Source organism: Rana temporaria, chromosome 9 (assembly GCF_905171775.1).
Source record: "Rana temporaria chromosome 9, aRanTem1.1, whole genome shotgun sequence".
Taxonomy (NCBI): Eukaryota; Metazoa; Chordata; class Amphibia; order Anura; family Ranidae; genus Rana; species Rana temporaria.
In genome coordinates, this window is record NC_053497.1 from 117,668,749 (window position 1) to 117,686,589 (window position 17,841).

At 43.9% G+C, this 17,841-nt stretch overlaps 1 protein-coding gene across 1 annotated transcript; it reads right to left on the reverse strand.

The window, feature by feature from the left end:
* Positions 1–1,605: 1,605 nt before the first annotated feature.
* Positions 1,606–17,829, reverse strand: IMP4 (IMP U3 small nucleolar ribonucleoprotein 4). The gene is made up of 9 exons (XM_040324249.1): positions 17,743–17,829; positions 12,593–12,701; positions 12,428–12,511; positions 10,119–10,228; positions 9,035–9,167; positions 5,407–5,561; positions 3,470–3,564; positions 3,258–3,331; positions 1,606–1,766 (listed from the first exon to the last, which is right to left on the reverse strand). Exons 1-9 carry the CDS (start codon positions 17,743–17,745, stop codon positions 1,654–1,656), a joined length of 876 nt encoding a protein of 291 aa, XP_040180183.1. The 5' UTR covers positions 17,746–17,829; the 3' UTR covers positions 1,606–1,653.
* Positions 17,830–17,841: the final 12 nt, after the last annotated feature.

Genomic DNA, 17,841 nt, shown 5'->3' on the forward strand with positions numbered 1-17,841 from the left:
CCAAAGCACGCTGCCCGGCCGGTCAGGAAAGGAGTGGGGACGAGCGAGCGCCCCCCCCCCCTCCTGAGCCATACCAGGCCGCATGCCCTCAACATGGGGGGGTTGGGTGCTCTGGGACAGGGGGGCACACTGCGGCCCCCCCACCCCAGAGCACCCTGTGCCCATGTTGATAAGGACAGGGCCTCTTGCCGACAACCCTGGCCGTTGGTTGTCGGGGTCTGCGGGTGGGGGGCTTATCGGAATCTGGGAGCCCCCTTTAATAAGGGGGCCCCCAGATACCGGTCCCCCACCCTAGGTGAATGAATATGGGGTACATCGTACCCCTACCCATTCACCTGGAGGCAAAGTGTAAAAGTAAATAAACACACGACACAGGGTTTTTAAAGTAATTTATTAGCCAGCTACGGGGGCCCCCCTCTCTTCTTTAGCTCCTTTACAAGGGGGGGCCTTCTTCTTCACCGCTGTCTGGTTCTCTTCCCGCTCTCCGGGGGTCTTCTCCGCTGTCATGTCGGCGCTCCCCGATTCTTCTCCCACTCGCTTGCCAGTTCTTCTGTGCCGTCTTTTGCCTTCGTCTCTTCCTCCGATGTTGACACAACGCTTCTTCCCGCTGCAATGCCGGGTGCGCGGTTTGCACCGATTTATATAGGCCTCTTATGATGTCACAGTCCCATCATGCTCCGGTACCTACCCCTATCCTCTCCTATTTTATCTGATATGTTATGATTGTATTCACACTGTAATATTTGTGTTAATGTTGTTTTTCTTTATTCATAGTCTCAGGACAACCTTTTATACATCATCTGACAAATTGTATGTATGAGTAATGCTCCCGAAGAAGCGGGCGATATAAAAAACCGCAAAACATGTCAAGCTCTTCTCAATATAAAAACTAGATGATGTTGACATTCTATCTATAATGACAGAATGCTTTTTAGGCACTCTATAGTTGTTATGACTAAAGAAGTTTATTCTATGAATATGTAAATTATGTATATGTTTTTTGTAATGAAACCTTCTTTATGCTTTTCTAATTTTGACTGGTAATCAGTTGATATATGGTACCATCAAAGTCCAAATCCCAGCCTCATCCCAAATATATATTCCAAATCGTGATGGGACAAAGGTTCTGTGTGTAAAAAAATTATATTTAGCACTTCTCCATGTACAAGGCTTTAGTTTGAGTCTTTCTACCATCAAGCGCACCATGAAGCCATTCATTTTGAATAGCATTCCATTGCACAATAGAAAGCCATTCACCCACACTGCAGCTTGCCACATTTTGCTGCTATAACAGCGGAGACTGGTTTGCTACCATCAAGCTAATGGCTTTCTGTTGCCCATACACTTCACGCACCCCATCCCCCTATAGTACCACTCCCACAATCTGTGCTTGGTCAGTTCAGTGAGGTCGACTAACTTTAGTGTATTTTGTATGAAAAAAAAAATGGTTTGATAAACCTGTTCCCTGTATCAGGGACATAAATTAAAAAAAAAAATTGGGGGGGGGGGGGGGGCAACAGGGGCCCACAATGTGCATTTCAACATGTGTAAAAAAAACTGGAACTGGATTGTAAAAAAAAAAAAGTGATTAAGAAGCTCATGATGTTAAGAACAAAAAAAATGTTAACTTTATTTACAGAAAAACACACGACACTATTCAACACTGAGATATTTCCTCTTCTTGGCTGTGTTGGTGTATGGGTGCCAGCGCCATTCCACCTCTGCTGAATTCTCATTTTCCAAGGTGCCCAGTTTGATCATGTACACTGCAAAAAAATGAAACAATTAGGAAGGATATTAACCTGGTGACAGTACTGCACACAGACGACCTTAAAGAAGTTGTAAAGGAAAATGTTTTTTCACCTTAATGCAATCTATGCATTAAGGTGAAAAAAACATCTGATGTTGCCAGCTCCCCCCCCCTCCCCCGTTATACTTACCTGACCCCTCGAAAGTCCCACGCGGTCCCGATATTCTCTTCGCCGCTGATTAGCTAGCGCGGATGGATTGAGAGCAGCGCAGCCATTGGCTGGCGCTGCTGTCAATCACATCCAGTGACGCTCGCTGTATCACAGGAGCGCGCCCGCAATTAGTGACCACCATAAGAGCTCTCGCATGACTGTGGTGACTAATTGCGCGGAGGACCGAGACAGCCACCGAGGGACCCCAGAAGACATGGATCGGGGGCACTCTGTGCAAAACGAACTGCACAGTGGAGGTAAGTATGACATGTTTGTTATTTAAAAAAACACTGGGCCGTTCCATTGTGTGAAGCTGGTTGTCAAGGACATGCAATAATGTCTGGCAGCTTACCTTCTCCATGTGTCCATTAGAGGCCTGACTCTCTTTCTGGCTGACTTTTATCACCTCTCCTTCCTGTATGGCCCCATCCCAGGAAGTCTATATTAACTGTTGCACTGCAGGTCTGCTTTGCTGTTCAACTTTGTTTGTTAGCTTGAGTTCCTGTCTGCCGTGTGCTACGTTTACCTTTCTGTGTACCGAATTTGGCTCGTCTGACTATTCCTGTTTGCCTTCGACCCTGACCTTTGGCCTGTCCCTTGGTTACCCTCGTCTGCCTGTTCCCCCGACCTCGGCTTACCCATCACTATCCCTTGTGTCCTCAGTGGCTGCTTCCCCTCTCTCCCTACGGAGCATGACCTGGGGGACCCCAGGGGCCGCGACCTGGGTTCAGTTGCAGCGAAGGCCATCCTCACCACTAGAGGCTCTGGTGAACACCTGTTGGACCTTGGACTCCGCGCCCTGGGGAATCTTGGGCTCACGTTTCCTGTCCATCTGCAGCAGTCGTCGATTAGGTTCACTACCTTGCGGTGCACCCCTGTCTTCAACGGGGTGCATTTGTCATCTGGCCACAGGTGACCTGATACTGGTTTGTGGTTCTCTAGGGATGCGACTAACGGGTGTGACTTTGCACACCACATGCTCCCCTTAAACCACATCCCCCCCATGAAAATGTAAAAAAAAAATGAAAAAAAGTGATATTCTTCTTATTATGGCTATTGTGCCCAGAGCCCCTGCAGGTAAAGGTCTCCACATCCTCCTAAACTTAATAGCTTTCCATGAGGAATACACTTTCTGGATAATAGACAACCTAGTGTGGACCAAACCCTACCCTACCCAACCCAAGATGGAAACTAAACCTTTGGCATAGAATTAATTTTCTATGAATGAACAGTTGGGTTTGTAAGATGTGGAAATTATTGTACAGTGTGTAGTATGACTTGTTTTTTCACACTTACATTTCATCTCAAAGCGTGGGCCAATCTCAGAGAGCTCAATATTTCTATGATCAGTTTTCCTGTAAACATGATGCCTGAAAAAAAAACAGAGAGCACCACTCAGTACCTGAAGCATATACACATGCGACACATTGCACTTTCTACCAGAAATTGTTGTACAAAATTAGATACCGTAACAGTACTGAGACTAATATTCAATCTTTTCCACATACCTTAAGGAAATATAGTCGTCGTTATTAGAAAACGTCATCACTCGCTTGCTTTCTTCTTTTGGGACAGGGAACAAATATTTCAGGATGTTGGACACCTAGAGCATAAAAGAAAAATTTAGTCCCTTTGCACACTTTAGGCTGAATCTTCGGACATTCAGGTAGTATGGCCCGTGAAGACAGGACCTTGATCATATCAGAACTGCTTATCCCCCTATACATGACAACAGGTGCCGATCTCAAATGCAAGTGAATATACCTAAAAACGCTGCATTCCCCCATTGACAGAATATGTTAACATGCAGTAAATAAGCTTCAAAGTGACCCTTTCAGCACATGGTGCAAGGCCTTACTTTTCCAACAGCCCATTTGATGAAACGCTGCCCCTTCGGTGCTTGCCAGCCACTGCCAGTAATCCACACCTCCAAATGCATGAAATGCCTGCTCCCTTGTGCTGTGGTTTTTCCCACCAGTTTATATGCCACTAAAGAACATACTAGTCTGCGGGAGAAATATTGCAAAAGGTGGAGAAATAGGGACTTGACCTATCTGGCAGGTATAGCACCTGCAGTGGCCAGCGAGCAGCGTAAAGGTTTCAATAATTTAGACACTTGACAGATAAGTATAGAACCTTGTTTATGACAGGTAATTCTTTACAAGTGGCCGTGAACTGAGAGGGTCACTTTAAAGCGGAGTTCCATCCAAAAGTAATTTTGGCATGTCTTTTTTTTTTTTGGGGGGGGGACGTGGGGGCTTAGTTAGGAGTTGAATTTCCTGTCCCACTTCCACCTACGGCACGCCTAGGCAACTCCGCCTCTGCCCCTAGGCAGCCGCTCTCTCTAGGCAATCTCCTGGGACACGTGACAGGCCCCAGGAGATCACCAGTCCTCGCACATGTGCCTGGTTGTGAAGCCGAAAGCTGTCACGGCCGGCCAGAGTAGCAATGGAGGCACCGAGGATAGGAGCGACGCTAGGGGCGGCCGCATCGCTGGACCGTGGAACAGGTAAGTGTCTGTTTATTAAAAGTCAGCGGCTACACTTTTTGCAGCTGCTGACTTTTAATAAACATTAAAAGACTGGAACTCCGCTTTAAAACAACCCTTTCCCACCACCAACTTAGCTGCAGGCTCTGTAACACAGCATAAGCATTGAAGCTGTACAAGTTGTTCTTTTGGCAGCTCAGCAATGATTTTGTAACCTCTAATGTAAGCACAAAGCAGTGGCTGTAGGGGGGGAATCGGGGGCAAAGTGATGGACACTGCTTTGAGAGCAACTTGGAATACTTCAGTGCTTCTGCTGTGAATTTTGAAAATAAACGGCTCCACAATGCCGGTCAGTAAAGATTTGTTTTAAAGTTCTTTTACTACTTGATAACAGGGATGGACTGGCCATTGGGACTACAGGGAGTTTCCCGGTGGGCCGATGGCTCAGTGGGCCACTTCAGTGACAGCGGACTGCCGCCCCCTCCCCTCCTCTGTCTCTCCCTTCCCGGAGCGCTCACCTCCTCTCCCTCCCCACAGCGCTCAACTGGGGGGAACAGAGAAGCAGGAAGGACCAGAGGAGCAGGGGGGACGACAGAGGAGCATGGGGGAGGGGACAGACAGCTGACTCAACAGCTATGGCGTGGGAGTTTATCTTGTCCCATAAGGGGGGGCACCAAAATGATTCTTTGCCCCGGGTGAAATAATGTCTAGCTTTCCCACTGGTACTGCCTATAAGAGTACCAGTACCAGCCGTTCTACTCTAATAAAGTAGAATGGCTAGTGGCTCATGGGAGAGACCTGTCAATATGGGCCAGTCTGGATGAAGTCCAGGGCCAAATTTTTGTCCCAGTCCAGCCCTGCTTGATAAGTATATATAAATATATATCAAGAATCCATTGCCACCGATTCATTTTAAAACTTTAAATCTGTGTAACTATTTAAGAAGGAAGGTCTTACACGTTGGCCGAGGCGGGAAGTGAAATTGTGGAAGATGAGGTGCGGATAAGCTTCTGACATCGTGCCCAGGTCTGGAATATCATGTCTCATGACCACATTACACAGGGTGAAATATGCTGTGGGTCCGAATGGAAGGTGGCACACAATTAATCCATCTAGAAGACAATAAGATGGTTCCTTATTAGTAATTTCAACTTCATAAATGTTATATAAAAATTTAAAAATACATAACGGCCAAGATTATGCGGTTGCAATACACTTAAAATAAAGTAGCAAGGAAATAAAAAATTAAGAAAATATTAGGACCCTTTGTTATCTCGACGGCAGAGCTTGACAATTGCCGGTCATCATATTGTGATTAAAATTTTAGCTGATGCTGTGCGAGACAGACTGTGCCAAGTCCTGCCATAGTGTATAAACAGGCAAAGCTTATTGAAAGGGCGTGGCTACGGCTGCCAACGTTACTTCCACTATTTGGAATGCACAATTGTACTCGCAGGTGGAGTGGCGGTACAGAGCTTTGCCTACGAATCCAGGTGCCAGCTTGTGGCACACAATAATGTGAGTTTTTATACATGTTTTTATTGCCAATTTAATAAACGTTGGTAAACAATGGAGATCCCTTCCCTGTCTGTGTCTTCCCTGCTGTATGAGGAGTGGCATTTGGACCTGGTCTTTACCCTGGGTACTTTTGAACACTGAGTTATCCCTTGGTGCACCCCCCCCTCCCCCCATCAGCCTAGAGAGTATGGAGGAGCAGGAAGATACCTTTATCAAAAGTGCATATAGACCTACTTATTTATAAAGAGGTCGCACTGGTTCTGGTGAGTGAGCTTTCTCAGGAAAAGATGCACTGAAGAGCACCTGTCTACGGTTCAATTGATGTGTATCACTTATGCACTATAAATACATTAAACTTGTTTGTGGCACAATATATCAGTTCACCAATTGGCTTTTTTTTTTTTCTCACACAGGAGCTTATGCATATGTTTTGGGACTGTGGCGCATGCTTGAGCACTTTATTGATTTACCAGATTGCATTCTGTTTTTATGGATTTTTTTTTCTGGTGTCTTCATATATTTATTCAGGCAATAGATCTACAGGGTTGTATTATACTAGCGATTCACATTGGATGTTTATAAACTATAGGGATTCAATTTGGATACCCACTTAATTTTTGTATTAGTTTATTTAGAGTGCTGCCTGTAGTTAAAGGTTTTGGGGGAGTGCAGGTGTCCTTATATATTTTTGTGAGGAAACATGCCATGCATTGAGCTGCCCAACCACTAACATGAAGAAAAACGTTAAACTTATTCTTCCTTTGTTGCAATATTCACATGCGTTTCATAATTTCAGGAATTCATTAGGAAGGTGGCTTAGTTACAGTGTTTGAGAGCATGAATGTATGGCACCTTTATCTTCTCATTGTCAGGAGACTTAACAGAAGGCTAGATGACATTTAGCGATAGGAGACCTGCAGTCAACAGACAGCTGTTGCATTAGCTTTAATCAGCATTGTTTATTATGTAAAATTTGATATCATATTATTACAGTAAAACCTTGGTTTGAGAGCGTTTTGCAAGACAAGCAAAATGTTTTAATACATTTTGACTTGATATACAAGCGATGTCTTGTTATAAGAGTAGCGTCATGTCATATCGGAGTATAAAATAGAAGAGAGGAGCCTCTGAGTGTAGCAATATGGTTACATTTAATGAAGGTACTCACATGGTTGATGATTAAAACAGGCACATCCAAGTATGCAGGCATCTGGGGTAAAGCTGTCCACAGACCATTCTCCTCGCCGCCATTGATGTGGACCCTTCCGCGCTGCGCTCTACGAGCGGTTCAAGCCACGCTTTCAGAACTCTCTAGTGCAGGATAGTCTTCCAGGTCACGATTGCAGACTGATGGCGGGGAGGAGAACAGCTTTACCCCGGATGCCTGCATACTTGGATGTGCCTCTTGTAATCATCAACCATGAGAGTTGCTAAATGTTGTACCTTCATTAAACGTAACCACATTGCTACACTTAGAGGCGCCTCTCTACTGTAGCTCCTGCTGGATTTTGCTTCTAATCCTCTTTGGGAGGCTGCCATTTGTGGATGGACATTTTATGGTTACACAACTTGTCACATTGCTATAATCTTTTATATGGACTATAAACTGAAGGACTTATGAATAAATGGTTGTGGAACAAATCATTTGAGTTTCCATTATTTCTTATGGGAAAATTTGCTTTGATATACAAGTGCTTTGGATTACATGCATGCTTCTAGAACTAATTATGCTCACAATCCAAGGTTTTACTGTGTAAATATATATATATATATATATATATATATATATATCGTGCTTCCCCGAAAATAAGACCGGGTCTTATATTAATTTTAGTCACAAAAAACACACTAGGGCTTATTTTCAGGGTAGGGCTTATTTATTTACGGTATGTACATTGAACAACATTTAAACAAAATTTTTTCAAATACCGGTACAGTCATCTTCATTTTCCTTTGAACCATTGGTCCTAATCTCTCATTTACAGCAAGTCTGTCTGGCTGGTTGTTGCTTTAATAAAAATCCTGTTCCTTTACCCCCCCCCCCCCCCCCCCTTATCAAGTCAGGAGTCTCCGTTTTTTAGATCATTATTTTTGGTACTGTGATACTGTGTCATATTGTGGTCTGAGGTTCAGTTTTATACTGGTATACCGTTAAAAGTATGGGGTACGGTACCTGTTTTTTTTCTGCACTGAGATCTGAGGTGATGAGGAGTTCGGATTTGGTGATGTCAGCCCGCTCCGTGCAGTGAAAAGGGAGGGGGCGCAGACGTCAGCGGGAGGAAAGGAGGAGAAAGAAGAGACGGATTGCCGCTGACGTCAATGCGCTGAAGACGGCATCTGGAGGGAGGAGGGAAGAGAATAGCCGCGATCCCCGGGGGGAGAGAAGAGGACCTCCGGCGGGGCAGCGGTGGGTGCATACTTTGTTTTACATATACCGCAGCAAACAGAGACCTTTAGCCAGCATTTAAAAAAGTTTTTTTTTCCGGCGATTTACTAGGTCTTATTATCGGGGTAGGGCTTATATTGCAGCCCACCCCGATAATCCAGGTAGGACTTATTATCGGGGTAGGGTGTATTTTCGGGGAAACACAGTATATATATATATATATATATATATATATATATATATATAGCGTCTTGTTATCGCCCCAAGAGTCTTATCATCCCAATTGGACATGTGACAATTCCTGTCACGTATCATATTAAGACCTCATGCACACTGAAGCTTCCAAAACACCAGTTTCACAGGTGTCTGACTTTTTCTTTCTGCCAATAAACAACCCTCTATGTGTCCTTGCACACATAGGCATTTAGAGGCAGAGGCGTTTATGGGCAGAAATCTGAATGCACCAAAATCTGGTTCAGAAGAGGAGTGTTTGGGCAGAAAACACGCTAAATGCGTGTAAACGCATTTAAACACACACACTTAAACACTAGACTTGTTTAGCAGCTGAGCTTTCATTCAATGGCCAGAATAAATTAATATTCGGACCAAAATAAATGAACAAACGCTTGGTGCGACTAAATGAGTTTTAAAAAAAAATACAGCTTAAGACAATAGACCAACCTGGCATTCCTCTGTGCTCATGTACAATGAGGAGGTCAGTAACTTCATTAGCTTTACATGCTTGCACCAGTGCCCCCATTTCATGTTTTCCTCTGTTCATGCGCTGGGCATTGGGGAAAATGAGCTTCATTTCCTAAAGGAAGAAATTTTTTAAAAAAAGTTAAATTTTATGAAGGCCAAGTTTACTATCGTCATCACAGTCAACATCCCAAAACAAGGAAACAGGGATCACCAGTTATTACCCTGGTTATTATTATGTGTTTGGGTGTACCCTGCACTACAGATCAGAAGCAGCCATGCTAAAGACTGCAGCTATAAACGGTCTAGGAACATGTGACAGAGCCTTATTTAGTAATGCGTGTGAAATAGGACTCCCATTGTAAGCCCCTAGCAGCCAGTTAAAGTTTTTCATTCTTCAAATGCTTTTAGTGGGTAATCACAGCAAATTGTTTATCACACTGATCAAACAGGACAACTGGATTTATGCTTTAAAAATGGCCGCTTTTATAAACCATATTAACCCTTTAACGCCGAAGGGTAAAACAAATCTTAATGCCCAAGCCCAATTTTGCAACTTTGACATGTGTTAGTAAAACCGTACATATCATCGCAACTACTATGTGCATCCTATGCATATCTTAACAAGCAACTTCTGACATTGAACTGTAATTCCTTATTATTCTTTTAAGAATTGCAAAAAGTTGCAATAATCACCTTTGCCTCAAAATCACTCTTATCTTCTAAGAATACTCATGTATATGAGGCTGATGAGCGTCCTCGTAGTTAATTGACACTTCCTTCAGCTTTCAAACAGAAAGCCTGTACACAACCCAACAAACTTGACAATATGCCTTCCCGTATGGATAGAAACACAATGAAAACTGAGGACAAAGGGGGCGAGAGGGGCTTTTAACAATTATTTTAGATTGTGTTTCCTGTTAAAGTCGGAACCAATCATCCCTCAGGTAGCGGTCCTGGAAGTTGACCAAGGAAAGCTGGATTTGTTATTGTATCTTTTAATGGGCTGGTCATTTTTATCTTGTTAATTCTGTCTGGAGTTCTGCTTTCTTGGACAAACTTGTACCTTAGCGAACATTTTTAATCTAGAGCTTGGGTCTCTTGATGTTGTAACCATGATCTTTGGATCTTCAACTCCGGCCCACCTGTATTCATCATCCACATGGGAGGAGACCCCTAGGAGAAAGCACAGCATGGTGAGCTCTATATAAAAAACGTTCATACATCCATATTGTTCTGTGTATTATAAATTCTTATTATATACTGCATGTCACCTCATTCACTAGTAGATTTACTGTTCCCTAGAGGCTGTGAAAGTACATGTCCCAGCATACTCTGAAAGCTCAGTGAAGAGACCACTAATGCCCAACCTTTGGTACTGGCTGTGTGGCTTGACTTCCACAGCTGTTTGTAAATGGGTTGTAATGCTAGTAACCTCTAGTGGTCTCATGTGATATCTCTCCAAACTCCCTCCTTTGTGGGAACAGTTTGGGGGGTGGCCCCTTCCTGTTCCAACATGACTGCGCACCAGTGCACAAAGCAAGGTCCATAAAGACATAGATGAGCAAGATTTGGGGTGGAAGAACTAGACTGGCCTACACAGAGTCCTGACTATATAGGTCGACCGATATGGGTTTTTCTCTGGCCGATGCCGATATTTAGAAAATCGGGGCAGCCAATATATGATGCCGACCCCCCCTCATCTTATCAGGGGAGGGGTTCAGAAACGAAGGGCCATCATCCATCCTGCATCTTGGTGGAAGAGAGGAGGAGAAGGAGGGGCCGGGGGAGTAGAAAGAAGTTTGTGGGAGGCAGCAGCTGAAATTCACAGCGCCTGTGGCGTCACCATGCACGTCATGTCAGCTGTGCTGAGCGATGTAAATAGGGAAGCTGCGCCGCGGTGCCAACTGTCATAATTAGCCGATTAAAAAAAAAAGCCCAAATATCGGCCGATATATCATCTGGCCTCTAGTCCGGACCTCAACCCGATAGAACACCTTTGGGGTGAGTTAGAGTGGAGATTACGAGCCGGGCCTTCTAATCCAATATCAGTGCCTGACCTCACAAATGTGCTTCTGGAAGAATGGTCAAACATTCCCATAGAGCAGTGGTCATCAACCCTGTCCTCAGGGCCCACTAACAGGCCAGGTTTTATGTATTACCTTGGAGAGATGCAGACTAGAATATTGCAATCACTGAGGAGCAAATGATATCACCTGTGATGTATTTCAGTTATCTTGCAAACCTGGCCTGTTAGTGGGCCCTGAGGACAGGGTTGATGACCACTGCCATAGGCACACTCCTAAACCTTGTGGACAGCCTTCCCAGAAGAGTTGAAGCTGCAAAGGGTGGACAAAATTAATATTGAACCCTACAGACTAAGGCTGGGATGCCATTAAAGTTCATGTGAGTGTAAAGGCAGGTGTCCCAATACTTTTGGTAATATAGTGTACATTATATGGGCCCCTTTGGTTTATAGTATTATAGTTGAGGCTCCTTATATCTCGTAAGTTGACCATCACTGGCATAGACAGATGAAATCCATTTTTTCCAGGAAAGAATGCTACAACGTCTATCCAATCTTATACATAACGGGGCAGATCCACGTACCTTTGCGCCTGGTGCAGCGTATTTAAGATACACTACGCCGCAGCTTATCTTTTTTTTTCGAATCCTCAACGAATTTGCGCCGTAAGTTATGGCGGCGTAGTGTATCTTTGGCGGCGTAATGGCGCGGAATTCAAATGGATGCAATAGGGGCGTGTTTTATGTTAATACGATGTGACCCGACGTAAACGACATTTTTTTTAACTGCGCATGCGCCGTCCGTGGGGGTATCCCAGTGCGCATGCTCAAAATGAACCCGGAACAAGCCAATGCTTCCGACGGTGATGTCATTCTACGCAAATCCCTATTCGCAAACGACTTACAAAATTCAAAATTGTACACGTGAATGACAGCCATACTTAACATTGAGTACGCCTCATAACAGCATAAAGCCGTAAAAAGCCGAACGCAAACGACGTAAACAAAATGCGCCGGCCGGTCCTATGTTCGTGGATCGCCGTAAATAGCTAATTTGCATACTCGACGCTGAATTCGACGGAAACGCCACCTAGCGGCCGCCGAAAAATTGCAGCTTAGATCCGATGGCGTACTAAGACGTACGCCTGTCGGATTTAGCCGAGATGCCGTTGTATCTTGTTTTGAGGATACAAAACAAAGATACGACGTGCAAAATTTGAAATTACATGGCGTATCAATAGATACGCCGGCGTAATTTCTTTGTGGATCAGCCCCCACCACTTTAGAGAGATCATTTATCTTCAAGCTTGAACCATTTTAGGTGATAATGTACCCTTCCTCAGCGTTTACCTTCGCCACCTTCATCATCAAACTCGAGCTGCTTCTGTAAAGCGAGAGCCTCTCTGCGGATCTCTGTTGGGATCAGCCGGTTTTCTGTGGACAGAGATACAAGTTTAGTATTTATAAAATCATACTTTGTAAGCCTAGTGTGTCAGCTCCCCTCTTGCCACCAACCTTCTAAAGCTCTCTTTAGTCGTTGCTTCTTGTCCTCTATGTTGTGCTGTTTGGCTTCTTGAGCTTTTCGGTAGAGGTACTCCCTCCGCAACCGAGCCTCCCTGCGCAGCTGTAAAGGAGAGGATTAGACAAATCAGCTTTGAAATTAATGCATTCGACTTCAGACTCAGAAACAGGTTCGATGTAGTATACATTCAAAGAAAATGTTTAGCGTAAGGCAGGGCTCGACAAATCCCGGTCGCCAGGGCGACTAGAAATAGTGTCCTGGCGATTTTTTTTTTTTTGTGAGCTGGCACCATCTGGTGGTGAGCGTTGGTATTACAAGTTATTACCACCAGATGTGAGCTGGCGCCATCTGGTGGTGGCCGTTGGTATTACAAGTTAAGCATTACAAGTTAAACAGCAATTCTAATGTCATTTTTCACTATTTTTCAATGCCATATTCTTCCCTCTAATTAGAACCCCCAAACATTATATATATTTTTTATCCTTAGACCCTAGAGAATAAAATGGCGATCGTTGCAATACTTTCTGTCACGCTGTATTTGCTCAGTGGTCTTACAAGCGCACTTTTTTTGGGAAAAATTACACTTTTTTTAATTAAAAAATAAGACAACAGTAAAGTTATCCCCATTTTTTTTTTTTTATATTATGAAAGATAATGTTACGCCGAGTAAATTCATACCCAACATGTCACGCTTCAAAATTGCGTCCGCTCGTGGAATGCCGACAAACTTTTACCCTTTAAAATCTTCATAGGCGACGTTTAAAAAAAATCTACAGGTTGCATGTTTTGAGTTACAGAGGAGGTCTAGGGCTAGAATTATTGCTCTCGCTCTACCAATCGCGGCGATACCTCACATGTGTGGTTTGAACACCGTTTACATATGCGGGCGCTGCTCACGTATGTGTTCGCTTCTGCGCGCAAGCTCATCGGGACGGGGTGCGTTTTCTGGCTCCTAACTTTTTTAGCTGGCTCCTAGATTCCAAGCAAATTTGTCAACCCCTGGCGTAAGGCAGAGATTTATTTCAGACTAATTGAAAAATAAAAGCATATACACTGATCAGCCATTCACCTAAAATTGAGTAGATCCCTTTTGCTGTCCCAACCCATCACAGCATGGATGCCAGTAGACCACTGTAGGAATGCTGTGGCATCTGGCACCAAGCCATCTGCAGCAGATCCTTTAAGTCCTAATAGTTGCAAAGTGGGACCTTGGTGGATCAGTCTTATTTTTCCAGCACATACCGCAGATGCTCAACTGGACTGATATTTGGAGAATTTGGAGGCCAATTCAACACCTTGAACCATTTTTGCATTGTGGCAGGGCACATTATCCTGCTGAAAGAGGCCACTGACATCAAGGAATATCATTTCCATGAAGGGCTGTGCTTGGCCACTAACAATGTTGAACCTTGGCACCTCAGATGTTTTGGAACTACATTTCCTACGGTGCAGTGTAGTGGAGCATCATGGGAAATATAGCTCCAAAATATTTGGGGTGCCAAGGTTCGCCATCACTGAGGTAGGTGGTAAGTAACATCCACATGTTAGGACCAAGGTGCAAAAAAAATTGATTCCCCACTGACGCATTTGGCAGACAAAACGTAAATTTAAGTAAATGAGGCCATGCCACAAATGCCCCACAAACGCTTGTAATACACACAGTTGTGGCATGGTGGTGCAGGTTATTGGGAGGATTAAAGGCGCAGGTTACACCCTAAATACAGGTGTAATGTCTAACAACAGCCAAAGGTGATATTATCCTGTAAAACAGGTGGTGAAGTAGTGACAGAACACCTCCTCGCTGCTTGTTAGATGCCATCTGAAAAGCAAGCCACTGCTTGCTCTTCAGAGGGCAACACAAGTGTAAATAAGCACTTGCTGAAACTTATTAGCAAGATTTTTACCACCGCAATGGAAGAGCAACAGACCAGTGGAGACATACATAGAATTTAAAGGGATACATTTTTCTTGAGCTTTTCTTGCACTAAAGGTGATAACAATAGCCGACAATCAGTTAATTTTCATTTAACCACTTCCCGTCCAAGGAAGTCATATGATGTCCAGGACTTTCAGTGGGCATATCTGAAAGATGCCTGCAGCTACAGGCATCATTCAGATATCCATCTCTTCAGCCGGCGATTCTGTGCACCATAAGAATGATCATAGCGGCGGTTCCGTCGCTTGATCGTTCTTATAGGCGGCGGGAGGGGATGTCCCCCCCTCCTGCCACCATTCGGTGCTTCTCTGGGCTCTCCCTTGCCATCGGAGACCCGGAGAAACGATCCAGATGGTCACCAGTCATCTCTATGATCGTCGGAGGCCCTGTTATGACGTCACGCCCAGGTACTGGAATGTAAGCACAGCCGCAATCGCGGCTGAAAGCATTAGATCTGTGAATTTTTTTTCATGCTCTAATGCTTTCCAGCCTGAAGGAGAGATGTGGGGTCTTGTTGACCCCGCATCTCTCCATAAAGAGTACCTGTCACGCACTATTCCTATTACAAGGGATGTTTACATTCCTTGTAATACGAATAAAAGTGATCAAAAATAAAATGCATTAAAAGTAAAAAAAAAAAAAGAAGAAATAATAAAAAAAAAATTAAACGCCCCTATCCCCGGTAGCTCGCGCTTAGAAGCGAACACACACGCAAGTCCCGCCCACATATGTAAACGCCGTTCAAACCACACATGTGAGGTATCGCCGTTTGCATTAGAGCGTGTGCAACAATTCTAGCACTAGACCTCCTCTGTTACTCTAAATTTGTAACTTGTAGAAAAAAAATAAGCGACGCCTATGGAGATTTTTAAGTACTGAAGTTTGGCGCCATTCCATGAGTGTGCGCAATTTTAAAGCGTGACATGTTGGGTATCTATTTACTCGCCGTAACTTCATCTTTCACATTATACAAAAAAATTGGGCTAACTTTACTGTTTTGTTATTTTTTAATTCATGAAAAAAAAAGGCGTAATGACCGGCATTTTATTCCCTAGGCCTAGGGTGTCTTCTAAAAAAACATATATAGTGTTTGGGGGTTCCAAGTAATTTTCTAGCAAAAAAATTATGATTTTTGCATGTAGGAGAGACGTGCCAAAATAGGCCCGGTATGGAAGTGGTTAAATTTATGATATTAATTTATAATTCCAATATAATACAATTTATATACACACACATATTTTTTAAAACTGTAATTTTTGGTCTTTAGCTAAGTGCACCTTGAATTTTCAGTTTTGGCACCAAAATTTCCATTCCCTGCACCTCTAGTAAGTTTTTTTTTTTTTTGTTAGTCAAGTCCATCTAAGGGGACTTTCACACTGGAGCGGTGCCTGCGTTAGCGGTTAAGCACCGTTGGTTTTAGCAGAGCTTTTCAGTCGCTAGCGGGGCGCTTTTAACCCCCGTTAGTGGCCGAAGAAAGGGTTAAAAGCGCCCGTGTTGCGTTGCTGCTCAAGCACATTTTCAGGCGATTCGACAGCGCTGCCCAGTCATTTCAGTGGGCAGAGTGTTTTGGGAGCTCCCGCAACGCTTCAAGGATGCTGCTTGCAGGACTTTTTTTCCCATCCTGCAAGCGTAGCACCCCAGTGTGAAAGCATTCAGCCTTTCACACTGGGGTGGCTTGAGAGGCGCTATTTTTAGCGTTAAAGGCATGAAAAGCGCCTCAGTGTCAAAGGGGTCTTAACCACTTAAGGACCTTGGGTGTTTTTCAGATTTGGTGTTTACAAGACTAAAACATTTTTTTTTCTAGAAAATTACTTAAAACCTCCAAACAATATATATATTTTTTCTAACACCCTAGAGAATAAAATGGCGGTCATTGCAATACTTTTTGTCACACCGTATTTGCGCAGCAGTCTTTTTTTGAAAAAAAATAACTTTTTTTAATTAAAAAATAAGACAACAATAAATTTGGCCCAATTTTTTTATATATTGTGAAAGATAATGTTACGCCGAGTAAAATAATACCCAACATGTCACGCTTAAAAATTGCGCCCGCTCGTGGCATGGCGTCAAACTTTTACCCTTAAAAATCTCGATAGGCGACGTTTAAAAAATTCTATAGGTTGCATCTTTTGAGCAACAGAGGAGGTAGAATTATTGCTCTCGCTCCAACGATCGCAGTGATACCTCACTTGTGTGGTTTGAACACCGTTTTTATATGCGGGCGCTACTCACGTATGAGTTCGCTTCTGCGCGCGAGCTCGTCGGGACGGGGCACTTTAAAAAAAATAATAATAATTTGATCACTTTTATTCCTATTACAAGGAATGTAAACATCCCTTGTAATAGAAAAAAGCGTGACAGGTCCTCTTAAATATGAGATCTGGGGTCAAAAAGACCTCAAATCTCATATTTAGACTAAAATGCAAAAAAAAAAAAAATGGAAATGTTGTCATTTGAAAAAATGACAACAAAAAAATGTGCCTTTAAGACACATGGGCGGGACTGACGTTTTGACGTCACTTCCGCCCTGCTAGGCTATGGGGACCATCTTGCCCTCACTCGCATCCCCACACAGCAGGCTGAAGGACCCGATCGCCGCTACCGACGGCTCCAGTAAGCAGCGGGAGAGGGGGCCCCTCACCCGCCGCCGATCTTGCGGCGAATCCGACGCGGAGACCGCCGTTATCATTTACAGAACCACTCATGCTAAAGATGGATACCTCGGTTGTGGCAGCAGCTGCTGCCGTTACCGAGATATCCATCTTTTAAAAAACAACATATATGTACATGAGCAGGTCCTTTCTACGAGTATATCTAACATCACCCTCTCCCCAGACTGACAATACTGCTGCCCTAAACAGGAGGTGTGTTACTGGCCAGATCACCAGGTGAAAACAGATGGGAAAATGCCTAAAAAAGAAAACTAATGCAGCCACCACTTCTAATGATTGATAAACTACAATATATTATATTTTTGGTTTTGGATTTAAGCAGAAGCCCCAATTGTGTAGAGACCAGTCTGTATAAAGAACGGGGACAGCCAAGGCAGAGTACAGATCAGCCTGGAGATGACACTGAGGATCATACATGGGGTGGGATGGGTACAGCACATGGAGGATTGCACTACAGATCAGCCTACTTCCAGGACAAACAGAGGTAAGTACACGGCGTAAAATGAAGTTACATTCAGGAGATCTCTACACTCACCATGATCGCAGACGGGATCACACGTGGAAGTGATCAGCACGCCGCAGCCGCCCAATAAGGAGCTGCCTTTCCATCGCCCTTAGTAAACATGGCGGAGCC